The sequence below is a fragment of the Armigeres subalbatus genome, chromosome 3, assembly GCF_024139115.2.
Source record: "Armigeres subalbatus isolate Guangzhou_Male chromosome 3, GZ_Asu_2, whole genome shotgun sequence".
Taxonomy (NCBI): Eukaryota; Metazoa; Arthropoda; class Insecta; order Diptera; family Culicidae; genus Armigeres; species Armigeres subalbatus.
In genome coordinates this window covers 321858526-321885154 of record NC_085141.1, presented here as the reverse complement: position 1 = coordinate 321885154, position 26629 = coordinate 321858526, and the positions used below count along the sequence as shown (strand labels likewise).

The 26629-nt window shown below is 38.7% G+C and overlaps 1 protein-coding gene across 6 annotated transcripts in view; it reads right to left on the bottom strand.

The window, feature by feature from the left end:
• Nucleotides 1–26629, bottom strand: part of LOC134225461 (beta-arrestin-1) — a 295165-nt gene that overhangs the window by 24011 nt on the left and 244525 nt on the right. For all 6 annotated transcript variants that reach the window (XM_062705551.1, XM_062705549.1, XM_062705550.1 and 3 more), the window contains exon 7: nucleotides 5851–5994. In XM_062705551.1, the coding sequence (XP_062561535.1) occupies nucleotides 5851–5994 (144 nt within the window). The remainder of the gene's footprint in view (nucleotides 1–5850; nucleotides 5995–26629) is intronic.

Here is a 26629-nt window from a genome sequence, read left to right as displayed (position 1 = left end):
TCAAGAGAATCTTATGAGTTACGCCTATTAAAATAGGGGGTACCTCAATGGATAGAAAACACGAAGGGATACCTCTCAAGAAAAAGGTTGAGAACAGCTGGGATAAAACCTTAAATTGTCTAATAATGTTGTATTCTGTTCAACACTGTTTTTGATACGGTGAACTTAAGAATATTTAAAAAAATCACTTTGACAAAGTTTGCAAAAAAAATACAACGCTGTTGAAAATTCCTTGCTTGACGTTCACAGAACAAGTCAGATGCATTTGAGACTCTGAAGCTTCCTCATGCTTAACTGTGGGGCATAGAAATCCAGACACGTAAAAGTCTTCTGCAATACAACAAACGTTCGTCGTTGAGCTGCACAAGGGCTTCTATTTTTTTAAGTGGTCCACTTTTACACATTAAAAACTACGAAAAACATTTTAAAATAATGAACAAAATCAATACCTCTATTATTTGAGCCGAGTAAGATAAATTATTTATCGACTATTCACTTTAAACATCCTTTATTATAAATAGATGTAAATATATCTCGTTACTCGTTAGGAGGTCTACTATAGGGCCAATTCAGTCTGATTTTTAAATATTAATGTCAAGAAATAACATCGTGTATTTGAATGTGTTATGCATGTATCGTGCAGGGGAGATCCAGAACTTGTTATTAGAAATCACACAAATTTAATATATTGTATATTTTCTCGTCTCATAACAGGAAGTGCAAAATTCTGTCTCTAGGGAGTCCACTATTGAGCATTTTACTCTATGTTGAAAAACGAAAAATGTACTAAGAGCCATTTTTTATGATAAAGAAAAACGATTAGGCACATACGATAAGAGATTTTTTTTGTAAAATTAAAACCGCGATCAAATTCTACGAGCCACTTTAAAGTTATTCTGTCCGCCAACTCGTTTCGCTCGGGCGCTGTTACACTGCTTCGTTTTTCGACCTATTATTTTGGCAGTTTTGGCCAGTTTCTCGCACAGCTCCGAAAATAAAACAATTTCCGAGAGTTTTATTAGCTGTAACAAGAGATGTATCCCATACGCTTCTGTGGAAACTGATCGATAGTTTTTGGAAAATATGCATTTTTCAGGGCATTAGGCACTAAGGTGGCCAAAACCGGTACACTTCCCCTAATTGTCTAAAAATCAATCTCTCTAAATGTCTCTATCCACGCACATATAGCATTGTTTACTGCTATCAGTAAATTGATACCATCATTCGTTGCCATTCGGAAACGATAAAAAAAAGCAGAAAAGTAGGTAGCGTCGGAAAACGCAAAAATCGACAGAAGTAACGCGGTTGTTGGTCCCACATCGAAGGATTTTTTTAATGTTTTTTCCTTTTTTCTTTCTTTTGGTGAGTTCCAGATAGCAAGCCGTCAATTCAAGTGATTACATCCGCAGAGAACTGTTACTTTTTTTATCACCACCTTACGACCATTTCAACTGAAGTTCAATAATTCAGAGAAAATGGAGTTACGAAATTATGTTAAGCTGAATCGTAAAATCAGAATTGGATTCATTATTCTAACAATGGATTTATTGTTTCGATGTCAAACAAAGCAAGAATTAAATGTTTTGTTGAGCTTAAGCGAATTGGTGCCCTAAAAAAAAGAGGTGTAGGCAGGCGTTTCCGTCTTTTCGTCATAGTCTCAAAAACCGATAACACAGACACTTTATTGCCAAACTGATCCTTACCTAATCGTAAGCTCAGGAGAAACGTTCTGCTATAGTGGAATTCTAGCAAATTGCTTTCGTTGTCTTTAGCCCCTACGACGATGGACCTGCAGTGTCTCTATTTAAATTTCGAACAACTTCAGCTATTTAGAGGAGAATAGTGCATAACGCACCCTTGCGGTAAAATGGCAGAAGTTGACCTCTTATTTTTACTGAAATTTGACGATTTAATGATTCTTTCACCTCACCCGTAATATTTCCGCTAAGATAAACAAACAGCCTACTAGAAAGTGTGAAAACCACAAAACCTTGTTATTTTAAGTGTGAGATCTTTGTAAAATGTTGCTAGTTGCTTCTGCACGTTGAAATGGTTCGGAATCCTGAATTATATTGAAGAAAACATAGGAGAAGCTTAAGGAGTGCTGTGGACTGTTCACCCCTATTCAACATTGGTAACATATTTTAACCTTTCAAATTTTGAGTGACGAGAAAAAATACCAATTATTCAACTACCTTACTACCTATGTAAATTATTGTAAAAGAGCTTACCAAGAATTTTATTTTTGAAATTTGAATGAGTTTTATTATAAAATGAATCGTTCGGAATTTCCTCGGGAAGTTGTTTGGAATTTTCTGGAATTTTCTTGTGAAAATTTGTTTTTTCCAAAGAATCTCCCGAGAAAATAAAAAAAAAAAATCCCGCAGATTTTCCGAAAACAGGGCTGGTAGCGACCGAAGCCACTCAGAATAGTGACTTTAGTGACCGAAGCTGACGAAAAAAGGGACCAAATAGTGACTTTCAGTTGCAGAAAAAGTGACCAAATAGTGACTTCAAATTTCAATTGCAAGTTCGATGAGACGAAATCAAGCGATTTTGGGTCGAAGGAGATTATTTTTTTCGTAATTTGTGGCGATAAACATCTTTCACTCACCACTCTTTTCTGTTTCAACGAACTCAGAAGAGAAACGAAAATCGTACTCGGTAACATTTATCTATTCAGTGACTTAGTAAAATTGTATTGCCCTCTCTTTTAACCTCACGAAAATTTTACTCAATATCATTAAAAAGCAGGACAACTCAAAACTATGAGTAGTCTGCAAGCAAATCCAATTTTTACGCCACTGGCAGTGAGCGAAATATGGTTATCACACTTAACACCTGTTTCACTTTCCTGAAAATTATTTCTCGGCGAAAATCTGCGTGAATGAGCATTCTCTTCTCGTGAGAATGAGTGAAAATTACGATCATTGGATTAGCTACCTAAGAAAGATGCAGAGAACTCTTTGATTTGTCATAAATGCCACGGATGTTTTTGGAATTTTTAGTGCGACAGGAACAACCGTAGGATCGTTTTGGTAGAAAACGATACAAAAATTATGAAGATTCATGTACAACGAGCCTGGGATTGAACGCTCGACCTCTAATGAGGACCATGCTCTCTGTTTTTTTAATATTTTTAATCCAAAATACGCAGATTTTCCGACTTGCCGTGCGTATTCATGAACGATTTTTGCAATAAAATTCGACATAGCATTTGGTCATTATTGGAAGAAGTTGTTCTAATTTTGCGTGGCCACTAAAAATTATCTTCAGGTGGAACAAAACACAATCAATAATAGAGTAAATAAGGTTGTCAATTAAAAATTAACTCGCCACATAACGATCATTTATCTAAAGGATCTATCATAAAAATATGCTATATCAATACTACTTTACTCCCCATGAACGCATATTTGTAACATATGCATTTTGGTTGATTTTGTAAATCGTTTGTCAATCCTCCTCAATCATTTCCAGCTTACCACAGATAAGCAAGAAAGTAAATCCTATTTAACTGTTGTGGGATTAGATTAATGGATCTAAGCTAAGATTGAGCTTTCTGAACGATTCACAGAAAATAATACTCGCATACAAAAAGTTTGAGTTTAAAAAAAACTCCAAATCGACAGGTCTCCTACTTGCAGGACTGTATACCAATTTATAAATTGTGACGTAAAACACCTTCAATTAGTTACTGGTGAAATGCCAATAAGAGCAGCGATTTAAATAGCTCGCGAAGACTCAGAGCGATCATTTTTCCAAGATCCGTAATTTCATTTCCGCCATGAACAAAGCATCATCCGATGGATACATAAAGTTTTATCAAAAAAATCTTGTTCAATAGTTTCAAAATAGTTGAAAATAGTGACTTTTTGCGAGAAAAAGTGACTTTAGTGACTTGAGGTCGAAAAAAGAGACTTTTTAGTGACTAGCCCGAAAAAAGTGACCAAGTCACTAAAAAGTGACCCGCTACCAGGCCTGCGAAAACTACACATTAAGGAAATTCAAATCCCAAACAAATTACGAAAAAAATCCCGAGAAAATTCCAAAAAACTTTTCGACAAATTTCCAAAGAATTTTCCGAGAAAATTCCAGATTTTATCCCGAAAAAAAAACAATTCTGAAGTGTTGCTCAGGAAATTTCATTAACAATGCTGATGCTAATGATGCAACGTTTTTGTCATAACTTTTGAACGACGCAATCGATCTCAACCAAATCCAATAACGTACAATAAAATAAACTTTTTCGAAGAACAAAACATGTTTCAATTAAGTTGCTTACCATTTCAATTCTTTGAGTTGAATTGAAAAGTACCGTTTTAATAAGAAAATTATTTTGAGCTTTTTAGTGGAATGCCTTCACTTGTCATAAGACGAGTTTGTACCTTCCCATTTAATTCCACCACTTGATTGTACCTTAACCGATACGTATTTTGACCTCAACAGTTTTAACTCAAATCCCGAACAGACTCATATTCCAAGCACGCTATACATGGACATTTATTTGAAATATTCCGTTATTATTGCATTATTAAACAAATTTTCTAGGCAGGCGTACAGATCAGTGTTCGGCATTTGAGACGAAGTTTTGCAGAATAAAATTATTCAATATTATTAGTTACATTCAATAAAATAAGGTTATCAAGCGCTTAGATGAAAGTTCTATTCATGCGCTACCCGAGGATATATTGAAATATTTTAATTTATGTGTCATAAAGACCTCCGAAGTGAAAAATGCGCTTAAGTGTTCGTAATATGAACATGATATGTAAAAATGAGACACAATTATTATAATTCATATGAAAAGTTTTTGGTAAAACAATAGCAATATAGCAAAATTTTGTTGAACGAGAAAAGCGTAAAGAGGTAATAAAAGTATATGATAATGCTCTATGGAAGTTTGCTGTTTCCTAGCATTTATGCATGTGTTACGGAATGGGTTGTGCGTTCCATGAGCCAGAACCCCAAAAAAAAACTTTTTACATTGATTAAAATGTCTGCACGAACAATTTCCAAAATGTGCACACTGAACGTAAAAATAAATATTAAATAAACCCTATCCTTCGACGTGATGCAGACACTATGATACTATGGCGTCGGTGAACGTTTGGGAACGTTCGGCACAATTCGCACCATCTACTGAAGGATCAACTCGATATAAGATACCTCCGTCAAAACAAAGTCGTAAGGGTAAATATCTGACAAAGAGAGTACACACGGACACAGCACCACAAGTGTATATGGAAGTCGATGGTTCTCCTTAACCTCCAACAACCGGCTTCACGTTGAGAATGGAAATAGGCTGCTCCGGCAGGCTAGCTGTGCTTGAGTGCGTTCTATCGTTATCTTTCACTTCGAAGAGCTTACTTTTCGTTTCGTTGGTTTACTGATGTGGTGCATAAACGGAATTACAATTTGTAGAAAAAAGGCGGGACGTACGAAATCCAAATTGCAAAAAAAAAATTTCGACAGTATTAATCATAATCCAATTCAACATTTGTATTTACAATACGGTTTGGATTATTAACCCTTAAGAATGTTATTTCAGCGCCCAAAATAAAAAGTATAAATCTGTTCAATATTAATCAAAATTATAAATTTAGTTAATGTTTTACTTTTATAATCTGGCATATATTCTTCTGATTACATTTCGTAATGGTCTTGGAAATTTTAATTCTTCTTTGGAAATATGTAAACTGACTTTGATATCAATTACGCTGAGAACTTGGCTAACCTTCATAGATACGTCACACCCTAACCCTTAAAGTACACCAAACAACCTGCTACTGAAAACGGCGAAAAAAAAGGGGAAGGAAAACACGAGCCGCCCGGAGGCATAATACTTACAACGTGCTGGAGGCCAGATTGGTATCCTCGTGCTTCAGCTGCCCGTCGAGTGCTAGGCCCCATTTGTCTTTGTTGTTGGCCAACAGCGGAGTCAGCGTAAACACTTTGGACAGTGTGAAACCGGGCGCCACCAGACATCCGTCCCTGGGTGCAGGTGATGTTGTACGTGGTTGGGTTGTTGTTGGCGGATAAGGAATTCGCGTCCAAGAGAAAAAGAGAGAGAAAAAAAAAACAAAACAAAAGGAAAGGAAAAGTTAAGAAAAATGATTCAATTTAGCTTGACTTAATCAAATTGTACGTGTTGCCAACGCTAAGCTGCACTGAATGGGAATTTATCTAAAAATACCTGAAAAAGAGATCTGTGCAGACGACATCAAAATGCCAATCGAATCGTTAAAACTTGTTGATTTTAGCAAATGATCGATCGCTTGTGATTTGAATAGGGTAATGTTTTTTAAGCATAAGAAGTGCTTGTAATAACAACATTATTTGGGTGAAAATTCACAATGCGAGAAGTTTGTAAAGATCAAAGAAATGAATATTCATCATATTTCTTTTCAATTATATGATTGAACATCTTGTTCAGTCCTCTCTTTATTGTTTCAAGAGCACTTAAACAACGGAGCCACGTCACCCACCCCTTCCTATAAACTTGTGATTGTTGACGAGCCTGTTACGAAAACCATTCAAACCCACGACAAAACCAGCAACAGCAACTCTTCACGACGATGATGGTCGTTAATTCGGAAAAACTCGTCCGTCAGTCTACTAATGTGCTGATGGCGTGTATGGAAGTAAAAACTTTCCTGTTTCAAAGTCTCTCTTATCGGTGGTGGCGGGCGTCATCGTCGTCGACGACGACGACAAGAATGCTTTCGCGGTTGAAGGCTTCACTTCTGGAGATGATTTTGCATTGACACGAAAAATAGCGTGAAGCATTATTGTGTAAGCCAGCCATCATCGTTGTAAGTTGTTTATGAAATTATTAAAGTATGATGAGTGGGTAGACATCGCGCCCTAAGTTGTTAACGTGATAATTGCGCTGGGGGTGACGTCTGTCATAATCGAAACATCAACAAAAATATTCCGTATCGTATAATTCAGATTAGTAAATTAATGACTAGAATTTATGACGTATCGTATAATTCAGATTATGACTCGACTATAGACCGGCTTGGAGCCGTTTCTGCCTTATAAGCAGAAGTATTGGGATTAATACCAGGCATGTCCCTGCTATACATTTATTTCGTTTTGAATTCTAAAATAGCTTTTAAAGGGAATATGAGAAACTTTAATAAACTATGCAGCAAAAAATGTCTGCCAAAATTTCACATTGGCAAGCGGTATTATGGAAAACTTGTTTATAAATAATTGAGATTTTGTCGAATATATAGTTTTAATACATAGGGACACGGCAGGTATTTCCGTCCATCGTCATAGGGGCTAAAACCATCGAAAGGAACGTCCTTTTGCTAGAACTCCACTATAGCAGAACGTATCTCCTGAGCTTACGATTTGATACGAATGAGTTTGTCAAAAAGGTTTCTCTTTTTTTGGTTTTTGAGACTATGACGAAAAGATGAAAATACCTGCTTTAACCCTACGACGCAATGAGTTGAAGGACGTGGAAATAGTTTCCAATCAACAGAAAAAACATGAAAGCTTTTGATTGCAGTACTCAAAATAATTCACAAAAAAAAAATGTTACTTGGGTCCTTTTGAAAAGTTAAGCGAGATGTCTTCTACTTGTGAAATTGAAAATTGAAAAAATGGTCAACATCCCAAAAAGCGTTTCGGCCATAGATCTTGCTTGTGTTGATGGCGCACGACCCCACTGTGGGGTTTGAGTATATTACCATCAGCGTGTGATTATACATTAACACCTCAGCGTGTCGATAAGTGCGCAGCAAGCCATGACTCGGTCTCTCTTCTGGTCAGACCTCCGTAGCGTACACACGCACCCATGGAGAGCTGCTGTCATAACAATTCGCTCCGGCCATTTGGGGCCACACATTTTGGCGATCCTGCCAGGAGATTTGTTGGATCCTGACGCTAATTTCAAAAGGTGAGTTGAATCGGTAATGTGATAATGTGTTAAAATATCTGATAATTAAAAAAACACAAGGCAATGGGTTGTATTGCTACAAAGCGCGTCTGGAAGAACGCTGCAAAATGGATTGTGGTTTGGAAAATCACAAAGCGTGTCTGGAAGACCGCTGGAAAATGGATTGTGGTTTGAAAATCACAAAGCGCGTCTGGAAGACCGCTGGAAAATGGATTGTGGTTTGAAAATCACAAAGCGCGTCTGGAAGACCGCTGGAAAATGGATTGTGGTTTGGAAAATCACAAAGCGTGTCTGGAATACCGCTGGAAAATGGATTGTGGTTTGAAAATCACAAAGCGCGTCTGAAAGACCGCTGGAAAATGGATTGTGGTTTGGAAAATCACAAAGCGCGTCTGGAAGACCGCTGGAAAATGGATTGTGGTTTGAAAATCACAAAGCGCGTCTGGAAGACCGCTGGAAAATGAATTGTGGTTTGGAAAATCACAAAGCGTGTCTGGAATACCGCTGGAAAATGGATTATGGTTTGAAAATCACAAAGCGCGTCTGAAAGACCGCTGGAAAATGGATTGTGGTTTGGAAAATCACAAAGCGCGTATGGAAGACCGCTGGAAAATGGATTGTGGTTTGAAAATCACAAAGCGCGTCTGGAAGACCGCTGGAAAATGGATTGTGGTTTGGAACATCACAAAGCGTGTCTGGAGGACCGCTGGAAAATGGATTGTGGTTTGGAAAATCACAAAGCGCGTCTGGAAGACCGCTGGAAAATGGATTGTGGTTTGAAAATCACAAAGCGCGTCTGGAAGACCGCTGGAAAATGGATTGTGGTTTGAAAATCACAAAGCGCGTCTGGAAGACCGCTGGAAAATGGATTGTGGTTTGAAAATCACAAAGCGCGTCTGAAAGACCGCTAAAAAATGGATTGTGGTTTGGAAAATCACAAAGCGCGTCTGGAAGACCGCTGGAAAATGGATTGTGGTTTGAAAATCACAAAGCGCGTCTGGAAGACCGCTGGAAAATGGATTGTGGTTTGGAACATCACAAAGCGTGTCTGGAGGACCGCTGGAAAATGGATTGTGGTTTGGAAAATCACAAAGCGCGTCTGGAAGACCGCTGGAAAATGGATTGTGGTTTGAAAATCACAAAGCGCGTCTGGAAGACCGCTGGAAAATGGATTGTGGTTTGGAAAATCACAAAGCGTGTCTGGAATACCGCTGGAAAATGGATTGTGGTTTGAAAATCACAAAGCGCGTCTGAAAGACCGCTGGAAAATGGATTGTGGTTTGGAAAATCACAAAGCGCGTCTGGAAGACCGCTGGAAAATGGATTGTGGTTTGAAAATCACAAAGCGCGTCTGGAAGACCGCTGGAAAATGGATTGTGGTTTGGAAAATCACAAAGCGTGTCTGGAATACCGCTGGAAAATGGATTATGGTTTGAAAATCACAAAGCGCGTCTGAAAGACCGCTGGAAAATGGATTGTGGTTTGGAAAATCACAAAGCGCGTCTGGAAGACCGCTGGAAAATGGATTGTGGTTTGAAAATCACAAAGCGCGTCTGAAAGACCGCTGGAAAATGGATTGTGGTTTGGAAAATCACAAAGCGTGTCTGGAAGAGCTGGAAAATAGTTTGTGGTTTGGAAAGCCACAAAGCGCGCCTGGAAGACCGCTGGAAAATGGATTGTGGTTTGGAAAATCACAAAGCATGGGAGACCGCTGGTTTGTTGTTTGCAATATCACAAGTCGTGTCTGGGAGACTGCCGAGAAAAAAAAGTTGACAATCTACAAAATCCCAAGGTGGGTCATGGAAGCATTTATTTTTGTTAAAATAAATTTAGATTGAAATGTACAACTTGGCGACATTAGTGTACATGAGACTACCAGTAAAGCTAGTTCTATCGAAATCTGAGAGATATGGAGATCTATCGTATGCTACAAAGTTGTTTGGAAGGCTTAATATATTATCTTGAAACTTATTTTGGAATCTACTGACTTAGTAGTCGTAGCGGAATTACCCGTTGGATGAGATATCCAACATTCACGAAGCTCAAAAAACGTTGCCAGCATTCACAAAGTCATAAGTTTGGAGTTATTGGCTAAATGGACTGGTTAACATAAGTCTAAAATTTAGGTTTATACTTATGCTATCTCATTTAAGTATTATATCTCTGCGAAATTTTAGATAAATATCATATCCTAGGCCAGATGTTCCCAAACTACTTGTACATGCGACCCACTTAGCACAATCGCATATTGGTTACGATCCTCCCACATTGGCTTTTAGAATTTGCATAAAAATAAGTTTGCGTTAGATTGAACAAACCATTATGAATTGCTTCATATACCATCATTATATTACTTTGAATTCGAACGAATTTGGATTTGATTGAAATGGATTTGAATTGGATATGGATTGGATATGGATTAGATTTTGGTTCGATTTGGATTGAATATGGAATGGATTTGGATTGGATTTGGGTTGGATTTAGATAGGATTTGGATTAGATTTTTGTTGGAATTGGATTTGGTTGGAATGGATTTGAATTGGATATGGATTGGATTTGGATTAGACATTGGTTGGATTTGGACTGGATTTGAATTGGATTTGATTTAGATTTGGATTATAATTGCATTTGATTGGATTTGGATTTGGAACGGATTTAGATTGGTTTTGGATTGGATTTGATTTTGATTGGAGCGGTTTTGGAATGGATATGGAACGGATACGGATTGACTGTGGAATGGATTTGGATTGGATTTGGGTTGGATTTAGATTGAATTAGGATTGGATGTTGATTGTAATTGGATTGAATGTGGCTTGGATTTTTATTGGAATTGGATTGAATTGATTTCATTGTATTTGACAAAATCTCAAAATTTATTGTTCTCCATTCACTACATAGATCCAAATCTAATGGCTGTGATAGATTTGTGGGACAAAATAGGTACAAAAGAATGAATCAAGATTCGTCTTTTGCAACCCATCATTGATCAGCCCACGACCTCCCTGAGAGTCGCGGCCCATAGTTTGGGAACACATGTTCTAAGCGGTTGTTAGCAAGTTCAACATCGATATGTTGAAGGTCAGCTTGCTGGTATTACTATATATGAAGCTGATAATTGGATTTAATGGAAGGTTTAAGATATTTAATTATTGCTACAATATAAAATGTTTTTGTGAGATTAATAACCAATTTAGTTTAACATTTAAATGATACAACCTATTGACTTGCATTTCGTTGTTCTGCGATTAAAAACCACGATGATCAGACAAGTTTATTTTGGAGTTCAGTTTTCAAAGAAAATCATCGGTTTTTCAAAAGCAATATGTTCATCTTCGTCTCGCGCAAATAACTTAAAAAAAAACAAAGCGTTCTATGCTAGAGGATTTTTTTGCCTTTTTTAATGAGAGAAGAAGGGAAATGTGGGGTTTGAGTATATTACCATCAGCGTGTGATTATACATTAACACCTCAGCGTGTCGATAAGTGCGCAGCAAGCCATGACTCGGTCTCTCTTCTGGTCAGACCTCCGTAGCGTACACACGCACCCATGGAGAGCTGCTGTCATAACAATTCGCTCCGGCCATTTGGGGCCACACACCCACCATCCCCCTGGAAACCATTTCTAGAGCTTCAAGAACTACATGGGGCCCATGAAAAATTTGATCTATGAGAAGCTGTTTGCAGCAAAGCAGGAACCGCAATTATTATTATTTTAAGTTTCGTGCAAAGTTAAATCTCCAACCCTAGCCATTAGAAGGGTGAACCTCATCAAACGTGTTTTTGAAGCGCAGAACGGTCTTGAGATTTGCATTGTTTTGTTCTGATTTCTGCGGTCGAAAAAAAAAAACATTATTTAGAGCGCGATCGAACGTGGTTTTGGAGTGCAAAATGGCCACGAGATTCGCGTCATATCGCTTTGCTTTGTGCAGTCCAATAAAAAGAAAATAACAAGTGCGCGATCGATCAAACGTGCTTCTGGAACGCAGAACAATCTAGAGCAGCGGCTCTCAACCTTTTTCTTGGAACGTACCCCTTCGAACTTTTGCATTTATTGAGGTACCCCCTATTTTTTGCTGTAAATTAAAATAAGCGTAATTCTCAACAAAAATAGATGTGAAAACTAACGAGATATATGACTCTCCAAAAAATTGTCTGAAATGATCGTTATTCCGTGAAACTTTCCTACACGACTTTAAGGACTTTTGGAGACATCTAGGCCTCTTGAAAAAAGGCTTCCAAACATCTTCAAAGGAGGCTACTGAGCATCTTAAAAGGAATCTTCTCAGTATCTTGAAAGGAAGCTTCCAAGCCTCTTCAAATAATAAATCCGAGCGTCATGAAAAAAGGCTTCCTAGCATCTTGAAAAGAGGTTTCCGAGCACATTGAAAGGAGATTTCCGACCACGATTCCCTCTTAAACGGAGGCCACTTAGTATATTTAAATAGGAGTTCCAATCCTTGAAAAAAGAATTCTCTCTTGGAAGAAGAGTTTCGCGTCTCTTGAAGGGAGGTTTCCGAGCCTCTTGAAAGGATGCTTCCGAGCCTCTTGAAAGGATGCTTCCAAGCCTCTTGAAGGGAGGTTTCCGAGCCTCTTGAAAGGAGGCTTCCGAACCTCTTGGAAGGAGGCTTCCAATCCTCTAGGAAGGAGGCTTCCGGGCATCTTGAAAGGAGGCTTCCGAGCCTCTTGAAAGGAGGCTTCCGAGCCTCTTGGAAGGAGGCTTCCGAGCCTCTTGAAAGGAGGCTTCCGAGCCTCTTGAAAAGAGGCTTCTGAGCCTCTTGAAAGGAGGCTTCCGAGCCTCTTGAAAGGAGGCTTCCGAGCCTCTTGGAACGAGGCTTCCGAGCCTCTTGAAAGGAGGCTTCCGAACCTCTTGAAAGGAGGCTTCCGAACCTCTTGAAAGGAGGCTTCCGAGCCTCTTGAAAGGAGGCTTCCGAGCCTCTTGAAAGGAGGCTTCCGAGCCTATTGAAAGGAGACTTCCGGGCCTCTTGAAAGGAGGCTTCCGAGCCTCTTGAAAGAAGGCTTCCGAGCCTCTTGAAAGGAGGCTTCCGAGCCTCTTGAAAGAAGGTTTCCGAGCCTCTAGAAAGGAGGCTTCCGAGCCTCTTGAAAGGAGGCTTCCGGGCCTCTGGAAAGGAAGCTTCCGGGCCTCTTGAAAGGAGGCTTCCGGGCCTATGGAAAGGAGGCTTCCGGGCTTATGGAAAGGAGGCTTCCGGGCCTCTTGAAAGGAGGCTTTCGGGCCTCTTGAAAGGAGGCTTCCGGGCCTCTTGGAAGGACGCTTCCAGGCCTCTTGAAAGGATGCTCCCGGGCCTCTTGAAAGGATGCTTCCGGGCCTCTTGAAAGGAGGCTTCCGGGCCTCTTGAAAGGAGGCTTCCGAGCTTCTTGATAGGAGACTTCCAAGCCTCTTGAAAGGAAATTTCCAAGCCTTTTGAAACGAGGCTTCCGAGACTCTTAAAAGGAGGCATCCGAGCCTTTTGAATGGAGGCTTCCGAGCCTCTTTAATGGTGGTCTCCGAGCCTCTGAAACGAGGCTTACGAGCAACTTGGAATGAGGCTTTTGAGACACTTAGAAGGAGGCTTTCGAGCCTATTGGAAGGAGGCTTCGGAGTTTTTCGAAACGAGACTTATTAGCCACTTAGAAGCAGGCTTCTTTATCAATAAGTTTATATTGAATTAGTTCGACATCCGCACATTACGCTTTTTTATGCGAGGTACTCCTTGGGGTCAGTACCCCCTGTACCCCCAGGGGTACATGTACCCCAGGTTGAGAACCGCTGATCTAGAGAACAATCCGCATTATTTCGTTCTGCTTTTATCAATCGAAAAAAAATAGTGCGCTACAGAACTTGTTTTTGGAGAGCACTACTTTGTGCGGTCGAATAAAAAGACAATAATTAGTGCGCGATTGAACGTGTTTTTGGAGCCCAGCACGATCTTGAGATCCGCATTACCTTGTTTTGTTTTGTGTAGTCAAAAAAGAAAATTATCTAGCGCACGTGGTTTTGGAGTGCAAAACGATCTTGAGATCCGCATTATTTTATTCGGCTTCGATCGGTAAGAAAAATAATTAGTGCGTGATTGAACATGTTTCTGGAGCCCAGCAAGATCTTTAGATCCGCATTACCTGGTTTTGTTTTGTGTGGTCAAAAAATAAAAGTATTTAAAGCGTGGTTTTGGAGTGCAGAACGATCTCGAAATCTGCATTATTTTATTCGGCATACGTATTTCGACCTCAACAGTAAGGCCGTCTTCAACCGAGTCAAGTACGAGACATTGAAGACGGCCTTACTGTTTAGGTATAAATACGTATCTGTTAAAGGTACGATGAAGCAGGGAAATTTAATCGAATAGTACAAACTCGTCTTATGACAAGTAAAAGAAAAATAGTTAATGCGCGATGGAATGTGTTCTTGGAGGGCAGAACGATCTTGAGATCCGCATTATTTTGTTCTGCTTTTTGTGTTCGGAAAAGACAATTAATTTGAGCGCTATCGAACGTTGTTTTGGAAGGTAGAATCATCTCAAGATCCGCATAATTTTATTCATCTGATGTCAATTAACCCGAAATGCATAAGACAATTTTGCAAAATGCATGCAAAAGTCAGTTTTGCGCCTGGGATATTCCAGTGTATTAAAAAAACTTTAGATATCATTGAAATCGATTTTACCACAATTATGATCCCTATGATCGCCTTTAGTACCTGCATAGAAAATAATTTTAACACATAACGGTTGGTTTTTCAGGCGGCTTATTGATCCTGCCTCCTCTCGCCGGGTGACCATCGAATAAGATCCCACCCATCACCAAGGCTAGTGTACTTTAAACGGCACTCGGGCGCTTTTTATGAAAATAAATAGAGCTCATTTTCAATCCCAACAACTTGCAGTGACCAGAGGACGTTTTTCGAGCCCTTGGACGTATGCCCTCAAAACTCGCAAACTTTAAATATAACTGAATTTGTCTTTTCTATTCGGCAATGCATTTGTAAATGTTTTAGATAAGTATAAATAAAACATCGCAAATTTCACAATAGCTGCCTTTGATCATTTGCCAAGAAAATGTTTATTGGAGGCGCTTATCTGGATTCTTGCATGCGTAATATATGCTATAGTGATGAATGATACACTCTGAAATATGTATCCAGCTTCCCACACGGAGAATAAAAAAACTCTGAATATTAAAAAATAATAATAATAATGAATGAGAATTTTCAAAGTCTCAATATGTTGAAAATTCATAAAAGGTGAATACATTCAAGAAATTATTGTGTTGGATGAAAAATTCGAACAAACTTAAAAAATATATATTTGTGAAATTGATGAAAAAGCGAAATTAAAATTTGCATTGCCCACGACATGTTCATATCGATTTCAGAAAGCAAAATAATGATTTTGTGCGAAGACAAAAAATTGGGTTGTAGAGTGTAAAAACACGATCGAACGTGTTTTGAAGCGCAGAACGATCTCGAGATTCACCTAATTTTCTTCTACTTTTTCCGATGTTAAAAGAAAATTAATTAGTGCGCGATCAAACGATTATTTTGATCCGCTTTTTGAGGTTTAAAAAGAACATTATTTAGAGCGCGATTGAACGTAGTTTTGGAGTGCAGAACGATCTAGAGATCCGCATTATATTGCTCTGCTTTGAGCAGTCGTATAAAAAGAAAATTAATTAGTGCGCGATCCAACGTGTTTTTGGAGCGCAGATCGATCTCGAGATACGCATTATTTTGTTCTTTTTGCGGTCGAATTATTTAGCACGATTGAAACGATCTAGAAATCCTCGTCATATTATTCTGCCTTGTGAAGTCGAATAAAAAGAATATTAATTAGTGCGATCAAACGTTTTTTTTTTGAGCGCAAAACAATCTCGAGCTCTGTACTATTTTGTTCGACTTTTACGATCGAAAAAGAAAATCAATTAGAGCATGAGCATGATTGACCGCCCACGGTTACTACTCCGTTATTGCCAGGTCAGCTATAATTACACAGAGAACCAACAGATGAAGTTTGGGACTAACTGGTGACCCAAAAATAAGCAATACCTGCGCCAGCCGTATCCGAATGCAGGTCAATTAAGGAATAGGTAGGAAACTGTTGACGTGATACTCGCTTTGATAGAAGCCGACGAGTCATCTGCACTTCCACGAGAAATTACTGGGATGTTGGATATATGGGGTAGGGAGTGTGGCAGGGTTCATTTTGCTAAACGGTCTGTCGTGTATAGTTTGATTTAAAAGAACAACAAAAACGAACGAACGCTAATTATTTTAATTTTCGACCGCACTTTTGCAGCACAGCACTATCTACAAATTTTCATCAACATTTTCCTATCCATTCCTTACTTGACCTGCATTTGGAACTGGCCAGCGCTGGTATTGCTTAATTTTGGGTCACCAGTTTTTACACATTGAGGATAATGTTAGTCACAAATGTCATCTGCTGATATCTGGAAATAACGAAGTAGCCACCGTGGACGGTTATCATGTTCGCAGGTTCAGACTACAGTCAAACCTCCATGAGTCGATGTTCTATGACTCGATATCGACTCATGGAAGCAAATTATTCCATATCAAAAAATATTTTCTGGGTTACTGTGATGGTCCCTCCAAAGAGCTTTCCAAAGATTTCCTATTCCACATCTCGACATTTCCATGAGTCGATGGTCCTTCAATATCGACTCATGGAGGTTTGACTGTATATTGTTTTCAGATGTGTGTCGCAATTTTCAGTAAATGTTGATTACAGACTCCTGTGCGGTGCAGATCGCCTCTAATATTTATACAAGTCTCGGAGACCCATGGTGTCATATACCAATCGACCCAGCTCGTCGAGCTGAATAAATGTCTATCTGTCCGTGTGTATGTGTGTCTGCGTGTGTGTGCACACGAAAACAGAGAAACATTAGTCACTTTTCGAATAGTAATTCTTAACCGATTTTCTCGCAACAAGTGGTATTTGACGGGGGATAAGCCCTAGTTGATCCCTATTGAATGTAATCACGATCGGTCATTGCGTTCAAAAGTTATGAAGAAAATGGTGTGTTGAACCATATAAGATTGGTTGGTTGATTGATTCGTCTTACAGCAGTGCCATAATGTAGGCAATTATTTATGATGTGTATCACACTTAAGCGAAACCAAAAGATTGAATCGTGAAAGGCATCGTCACCGTTAGGTGAATTGATCTGGGGTTTTTAATTGTTTGAATTATAAACAGATCTGAGAATCGAGATTGGGCTGGTTCAAAGCGTGAACTATTTTTAGTATGTTTATTCAATACAGACTCGTAAATTCGAATCAACAATCCACCTGTTTACTTTTTCATTCCACGCAGAAACTAGTTATGTTAAGTTCATTGAAATAAAAGTTGCTCATAATTTGCGAAAATTAACTAAATGATTTGTAGCATGTTTACGATTTACGGAGAACCCCTATTATGTTATGCTCCGAGCTGTAAGCTTATTGAATTCATAATTCCCATTGAACTGCTTCAAGTAACCTTTTTTTTCGGTTTTCATGCCGGTATAGCATTTGCGAATATGGTTGTTGCTCATTGCTTTACTAACCGTAACATGAACGCATGAATTATTGCCAACCATAAAATAAAACCGAATTCCATTGGCGAAATTACACTTGAGATTCCAAAAAAAGTCTGAGTAATCCACATTGCGTACTACGATATAAACTTTAACATGTTTTTCTGCATCTTGTAATAGCCAAATTTTGTCGCAGGCATTTTGTCTTATACAGAGTTATCAGTCGAATACAATAATTTGACAAATTAACAGAAAGGAAATTATATCGAATGTTATGTTATGTAAAGAGTAAACAAGTAGCTTTTTAGTACTTTTTTTTAAATAAAACTTAGTTTTTTATCAAGACAACAACATCAAGCTTGGTTTAGATATACGACTTGCAAAAGAGCATAGTTACGAGGGTAAAATAAATTACGCATTCAATCAGTACAAAACTGGTGAATACTTATCCCTCAGAAACGCCAGTAAGCAACCAGCAAACGCTTGAAATCCATCATATAGCAAAGGGACCAAAAACCCAGACCTTTCTGTGGTAAGCGGGTAGCTCTGTTTAAAATCCTCCATCAGGGATGCACGTTCGGTCGGGATAATAAATGGCATTATTATGTGACTAAATCGAGTTGAATATACTTCGTGGGCGACTGCGGAGGGCCGTTAGTCTCGTCAGCTCTCGTCGACAAACGATGAAAATTTTTCTTTGCGATCCATCCCACTTCAATAGACGTCGTCATTTTTTGACACTGTTTATGGTTCTTTCTCTATTTTTACAATAATATGCTAATTTTATTCTAGCATGTATTTGTTATCGTATATTTTCTTTGTTCAAATCAAATTACATTTGTTTCAATATTACTTTTCTTTAATATTGAAATGAACACGTTTTTCATTTCTAGCAGTAAAACTCAGACACATAACGGGCGTTCGCACTGACGGCGCACATAACCTTTTACCCAAAACCGAAAACCTTCCATCATGATTGATTGCCTAATTCATTTTCCATTTTTATTGAGGTCTATTACGGGGTGAGACAACAGGGAAACTGTGTTGATTTTCATCTGATTCTAGCGGAGAAACAACGGCACCGACGCCCCGGAAGCGTGGCGTCGTTGTCGTTCGTCGACTTCGTCGTCGTCTCCATCATCGTCTGATTGATGTTGTCTAAAGGTGGGTTTATGAGCCGAAAATCAATTTACCGTCAACAGATGAGAAGGTTCCTTTTAATTTTTTTCCTGGTATTTCTTTGTGTTAAGAGTGTTTGTCAGGGCAAATTCGGTTCAATAGAAACGAAGCTGTCAAGCTGAAAAATGCGGGAAAATTTGTTGGAAATCTGTATAGAATATAGAAGCTATCGAAGACTACTCGAAGTCACTTAGCTATAACGAAAGCAAATATTTTGCGAACAACAGTATATATATATATATATATATATATATATATATATATATATATATATATTCATTTTAATATTCAAATTAAAATTGTATGCCAAAAATGGAAATATAACGAAATTTTATGGTTACTGAAAAAACATTATCCTTTATTTCCATTATTTAACTTTAAATTTCAGTAATGTTCATTTTCATAAACGACAACGTTCTAAATGAACAAAGACAACCCGTGAAATTGTTCCTTATCTGGATCTGCAATAGAATGCAGCGCGACAATCTACCAGTTGGAGAAAACTGCTAGTCTGCATGTCGACGGAAGAACTTCTCTGTTTTGCGGTTTCTTTAATTGGGCGCATGGTTGCTTTTGATTGCCAGCATAAAATGAAAAGTGTACCGTTTTTGTGCCTTCCTTGGCTTATACCCGATAGCAAAGAATAGAACCAAAAGCGACAATCATGGGAAATTGCAATCTTCCGTCGTTACCATCCTCGGAGAACTATGTCGCCAGTGCCTGCTGGGGAGGTTGTGTTAACTATAGAATACCATAACTATTCACGGCAGAAGATGAGAGTTGTTTAGCTAGCTCCAAGGCAAAATTGACTTTTGGTGGTTTGAAATTCCGGAAAAGTTTCTCGAGACAATATTGAAGAATGAATGCCCGGCAGGCAGTCACGTGCCTTTTTGAACAAAGATAGCTCGTTGTTATGAAGTTTGCAGACAATATGATAAAGAGGACATGCTTGGTAGTACAACACATTACATATAGTATACTAAGTACGTTGTTTTAAAATATTAGTGGTTTGCTTCACTCTAATCAATGGCTCTAATCAACAACTCTAATCAACCAATGTAAATCATATGTTTTCTTCTTTATAGCCCTGAGGAGGAAGAATGTTTACCAGTAAAGTAAATGTACATAGAATAAGAACGCAAGCTTTAAAATTATCAAACTTTGATTTGACAAGAATAACTGGTCATCGCAACAAGCATAACTGTCTGTTATATTTTAATGGCCAATATTATTTAACGTACTTAGTATCGTGAGGCGTCGCGTGGTCAATTCTTCAACCTGTGCACCGAGCGGTGTATTTTGGTTTTCAGTTGTTTGATATAGCTGTCAGGGTATCAGCATTAAAATTACGAGTAAGCACGCGCCGGTGATATTTTTTTTTAAATTATATTTGTATTAGAAAAACAGTTAAGCATTCAATGATGTAAATTATGACGAGTTGATAATTGTTCGTGCTTCCCATATCAAAGTTAAATATTTTAAGGGACCTGAAATGATACATCCAATATGAACGATGTATCTTCAACCGTGTTTCCCATATGTTTCATCTACACCCGATTCTGTTTTTACACGGATTTTTTTTTACACGGCCGTGTAAAAAAATCCCATACAAAATGTTTGCAAAGTTGCTCCATTTTGCATGATTCGTCGAGAAATCATAAAACTTTTTTTACACGGATTTTCAAATTTTGAACTGAAAACTTTTTTTACACGGAACGCATCCCCCGTGTAAAAAATGAATCGGGTGTATCTGCTTCTAAGCTACATCTAATTTATCGAATTAAACCCAAACTAAACTAAAAGTGAAAGTGGGTTTAATTGAAAAACAAACCTATCTGGGGAATCATATTGCTTTTCAATATGACATATAAGACAGCTATTCAATGAAACGGTATCTTTTAATTTTAATTCAAGTTATTTCGTAGAATGAGACAAGTCTTAATAATTATGTGTTCATAAAATTGAAATATATTAAGAATGATTAGACAGGTAATACACATTTGTAATTAGCATGTCATACATATCAGAAAAATGGGGTCTCTACAATGAAGCTTATACAGATATGTTCCGTTTTTATCAACACGGTCCGTGAGTTTCAGTTGATAAAATCGGAACATACATTGATACATTCGAGGATATGTACTCCAGAATAGTTTGGACGGCCTAGGACATCCGAAAAAATATTTCAACGATTTTTCAGTTATATCAGAACGCTACATAACAATGTTATCCTTCGTCCTGAAGTAATAAAGGGCAGACAAACCCGCAGCTTATCACTTTTATTTCGATGAGGGGAAGTCGGTGAAAAGAATCCTCTCTTGTTAGTTACGGTATTATTACCGTTAGTGCTTGAAATATTATAAATACAACATTTAACCAAAAACTAACCCAAGTTAGTTTTAAAATAAACTAAGGCTAAATCTCTAAAAAATGATTGAATTTTCTTGTTGATATAACGGAATTATTTTTGTTGACGAAATCGGAGCGTGATAAAATCGGAACGTGATTAAATCGGAACATATCTGTAATCTAAACGTTACTCAATCTTATATATAAAAATGAAATGGTCTGTGTTCGTATCCGCATTACTCGAAAACGGCTGGATGGATTTTTTTCATTTCTTCAGCAGAAACATTCGTTATAGTTTCCGACGGGTTTATATGATATTTCCTAATGCGAAAATAACGAGTAAAATTGAGCAAACCGTGAAAAGCTAAAATTGTGATTCCTATGCGAACTTTGCATGGGCAGTTCGGAACGCACATTCTCGCCTACTATGCAGGACAACGTCTGCCGGGTCAACTAGTTATTAATAATTCTATTTTAGTTTATTCTTTTGATGAATCTTTTTTTTTCCGAAGGGCTGTTTTCATACCACGTGGACAGATGTTAAACAATTTTAGATGTGTACTTCCCTCCATCAGCGTACACATCTGATCCTGCAATTTTTCAGTAATTTGTGTTAACCATGGACATTTTTCCTACCCCTCTACCCGCTAAGTTGTCCACATGGTATACGAATAGCTTTTGGATATTGGATTTGATGGAAAAAAACATCATAAGCCATAATCCCAATCAATATGAAATATTAAAACGCTTGTGATCCAATGTGCTTATTCAAAACCGGACGTTCGCCATGGAACGCTTTGAGAGAGCAGAAAATTCATTCACCGCCTCTTTTCTTGTTCTATTTTGTTCCAATTGCGCGCTCTTCAACCAAGCGCGCATGCGCTGTTTGAAGCGATTAGGCACCCAACCGATGTGCTTTTCTGCATCGGCACCAAACCGTGCACTGCAAACGATGAACGCTTTGGCTACCTATACATCGCCGATTGCGGTTAAAGCGGATGACCTACACATACAAAATAATGCGTGTATGATGCATGGCAAACCGTTCTCTGCTGAAAGTGCACGTGTTGGACAACATGTGGCGGTGCGTCGTCGTTCCGGTATCGTGGAGTAAAATATAACGCGCCCCCATCGTAGCATTTCGGGTGCCTCATATCACATGTCGCCTGCAAAAATTCCGTTCAGATTTTACGATTATGTATTTATACTCAATCGTTAAATTTGGACTAAACATATGACAAATGCACATAATCCAAGTATTTGTATAAGAATGACAATAAATCTATTGAGAGTTTAAATGTTAGGGACAAAATTGCTACCTGTGCAGTGCACAGGTTGCACATGCGGACGCGACGCCTCTGGATCGTCATCAGGATCTCAAGGGTGACAATGGATTTAACACAGAGAACAGACCACACTCTCGTGATTGTGGTGGATGGATGATGGTATTCTAATGGAGACGCGTGGTACTACGCATTAGAACAGTAGAAACTGGAATGGACGACTTGCTAAGTTGGATATTTTTTGCATTCCTTACGATAAACCTAACTTCACTAGTGGTGGGCTGTTTCAATTGGCGAACCACTAGATAAGTTAGGCCTAACGTACAAACTGTGACAATATTTTATTCTTTGCACACTTCATTCAATACGTGATGCATGCGGTTGCGCCGGGAATCCAGTCTGTCTCTTCAACGTCTACGCTTTATATCTGTGTACTAAAGAGTCATAGGGAGGCACCGATTTGAGGCACCTAAACAAACATTTCGAACAAATAGGTAGAACTGTGGCGATTTTTCTGTATCTATCTTGTATCATTGATTTACGTTTTCCTGCAGCAAGTTGGATATGCAACATTTTCCGAAAATACAAAACATGGATCAAGAAAGTTTTGTAAACCGGTCCATAGACGTGCTTTGTAGCAAAGCAACTTACCGCACGGCTAAGGAGTACACTCGGAAACTCCAGCTAAGGATTATCGCCACATCAAACATCTCTCTATCATTTTACCGCTTACGCCAGTCAAGAACATCTGGGGTGTATGTATGTAAGCTTGTATGTAAGGTACCGGACAGATGGGAGACTTCTAGTCAAGTGCAATTTTACGGAAGAGCCCCAGGAATGTCCTAGAATGTGTATCCAGGCTCGTCTCAAGTGTTTAAAGATTCAACAACTTTAAACATTCAGATTGGAATTGCAACCAACAAAAGGGGATCTGCTCCGTTTTCCATCTCACTGTACATGTATGAATATATGTTGGCCCAACTTTTAAGAAGATTATGAATCAATGTTTTTATGCAGAGTGCATGTTTAATTATATGCTTGCTGAGAAAAATACCACTGCCGTTGCGGGATAGTGATCTCAATCCGATCGGAAACCACTAGCAGACTGTCAATGCAGTCCGAATTCTGAAGTCGCTTCCTGTGTGGTACACATGCTATTCCTGCCGATATATTTCACCTAATATTAAAACTTCTAAATACCGTTTTGTACTCTCGATTTCCGGTGCCGTTTCATTTTCCCTGGGCATAAAAGTATCATCGTGTTAGCCTCATGATATACGAATGCGAAAATGGTACCTTGGCTTAGAAACCTCGCAGTAAATAACTGTGGAAGTGCTAAATGAACACTTGCTTTGCAACCATGCAACTTAACTCACGGCTTAGGAAGGGCTCTCAGAATATAATTTTTTTTAAATTTAATTACCCCTTATAAACCCTTTATTACACCTGGCATGCGGGCCATTTTAATGAAGGGATTATCTCCTCTCCTTGTCTTGTAACGGGCAGACGCATCCATCAATAATTTTCCTTCCCTAACAGCACAACTCGGTCTGAATTGGTTAAACCAACTCAAGCACGATCATAATTAGTAGTATATGGGTGACAGGATCTATACAACATGGGTGCTGCTCGGGTTTCGCCTTATACCGAGCAAACGTGTTCATTCAAAGAAGGCACTATCACCTCTCTTCGTCTCGTACCAGACAGACGCTACCATTAATACCCTTCACCTTATACCGGGCAGACGCATTCATTTGAACAATCTTCCTTTCACTTTATATCGAGCAAACGTGTTCATTGAAAAAAGGCATTACCTTACTCTCTTCGCCTTATAACGGCGGACGCATTCTTTAAATCTTCCGGAATTTGCACCGTTGTAAAAAGTACAACACCTTCGAAAAAGCACGCTTGTCGTTCACAAGAGCAGCGAAACTGCGTAACTGAACCAGGACCATACGAGTTCCGGAAAATTAAAGAAGGCATTATCTACTTCTTTCGACTAATACCGGGAAGACACATCCATTTGAATGATCTTCCTTTCGTCTTATAGGGCACTGCACGGACTGCTTTGTCTCTTTCTCGCTGCAAAGAAATTTGAAAACAACAAGGCCAGTAAACGTCAAAATTTATGAGGAACGAAAGAGAAAGAGATGTTTCCGTGCAGTGCCCTATACCGAGCAAACGTGTCTATTTTAAGAGATTGTATAACATTTCACCGAAAACTATTTCGTGGAATTCATTTTTGCGGTCGAACATTTCGCGGAATAACATTTGGCGGTTTGTAACTTTTCGCGGTACGACATTTGGCGGTTTGTACCTTTTCGCCGAATGACTTTTGGCGGAATGTACCATTTCGCGGAATGAACCATTTCGCGGAATATTAATAATAGCTTAATGTTCATTCAATACTTCCATAATTATTACCTGCAAAGTTTCGCACGAGATTAACACGTTAAAACTGTTATACCTAAAAAGGTTGAAAAAACATTTTCGATAAATTTCCTAGACCGAGCCAGAAGTTGAGCCCAGCCTCCTTCAGCATAGTCTTGCTTGGCAGCCACACATCCTCCCGCACGGCTAAGGACGGCCTCCCAAAATATCTAGAAGTAGTTTTCAAAATTTAAATTGCCCCTTAAAAATCCTTTATAATATCTGGCAGATGGGCCAGATATAAAGAAGGCATTATCTCCTCTCTTTTCCTTGTTACCGATAGACGTTTTTATGAATAAGGCGTTACCCCTACCTTCATTATCAAGGTTACCAGTTTTGTTAATTGTAAGGCTAGTGCGTTATATGGGCTCACATTTTTTTTTAATTTTAAAAAAATAAACCGAAAATATCTAGTTTGAATTTTCGGGCAAAACTTTAGTGCGGGCTTAAATAACTAAATTGTGTCGGGTTTGGGTCGAGTACGGATTTACGAATGCAAAAATTCTCGGGTACGGGTCGGGTTCGGGTTTAATTTTTTTTTCCGGTTTCGGGTCGGGTCCGGATTTGATGGATATTTACAAATTGGGACCGGGTCGGGTTTGGAAAATGCGAAACCGACCATATCTAGGGCAGACACATCCATTCAAAGCAGGCATTATCTTTTCCCCTTTACCGGGCAGATGCGTTAATTCATACCGTTAATTCATAGGGACTACCTCCTTTCTCTTCTGTATACAGAACAAACGTGTCCATTTCAAGAAGGCATTGCTCCCTCATTTTTCGTTATAACGACCGGAGGCGGTCATTAAAAGAAGGCATTACCTTCTTTCATTGCATTAAATCACAATCCAAAAGAATTTAGCCCGGATTGCATGTAATTAAGCTGAAATCCATAAATATTTCAATGATAATTATTCTAGCTGAATTCCGCCAAATGGCATTCTGCGGAATGATTTTTGGTGAAAAGGTACATTCCGCAAAATGTCTTTCGGAAAAAAGGTGCATTCCGCGAAATGTGTTTCGGAGAGTTGATACACTCCGCGGAATGTCGTACCGCGAAAAAAAATTCCGCGAAATGTTTTTCGGCGAAATAGTATACAACCATTTTAAGAAGGTAATACCTCATCATTTTGCCTTGTACCTGCCACAGGCGCTCATTCAAAGAAAGCATTGTCTTCTTCCATTGCTTTAAACCACAATCAAAAAATAATTAGACAGGGTTACAAAACACTAGAACTATGTAATTAAGTAGAATTCAATAAATATTTCAATGATAATTATTCTAACTGATTTCCGCTAAACGGTATTCCGCAGAATGACTTTCGGTGAAAAAGTACATTTCGCTAAATGGACCCGTAATGCTGGGTAGACACCTTTGCGTGGTGTGTTACGGGGTAAGATCTACCACGGTTACATTGCCAGCTACAGGCAAATCCTGACCCAACGATTACCTTCCTCATTATCCAACTCCGTGGTACTTATGAGGGTGTCGCTAAGTCGGTGGCCTCTCGTTAAGTAAGTACTACATCAACACTTCCTTCCTCTCCCTAGTTACGGTGAAGATGGGCGTGGCCAGGAGTAGTAATCCTCATGCTTTTGTTATTTTTGTGTAAGACTGGAATCAAGGACCACTCCCCTTCTTGATTTCTGATAGCATTCTAGATAAGGATCTCAAAAGTAAAACATGAGTATCACTAGTGTCCAATCTACGAATTACACCGTAACAATGCTAATGCTAATGCTAAAAGTACATTTCGCGAAATGTCTTTCGGAGAATTGGTACATTCCGCGGAATGTCGCACCGCGAAAAAAAAATCCGCGATATGTTTTTCGGCGAAATGAAATACAACCCAAAAAGGTTGCTAAGATTGAAAATGCTTGATTAATTGCTTTTCGGGGTAGCAAAATCGCTTTTTGCAAACCTCAAGCCACCAGTTATTACAAAC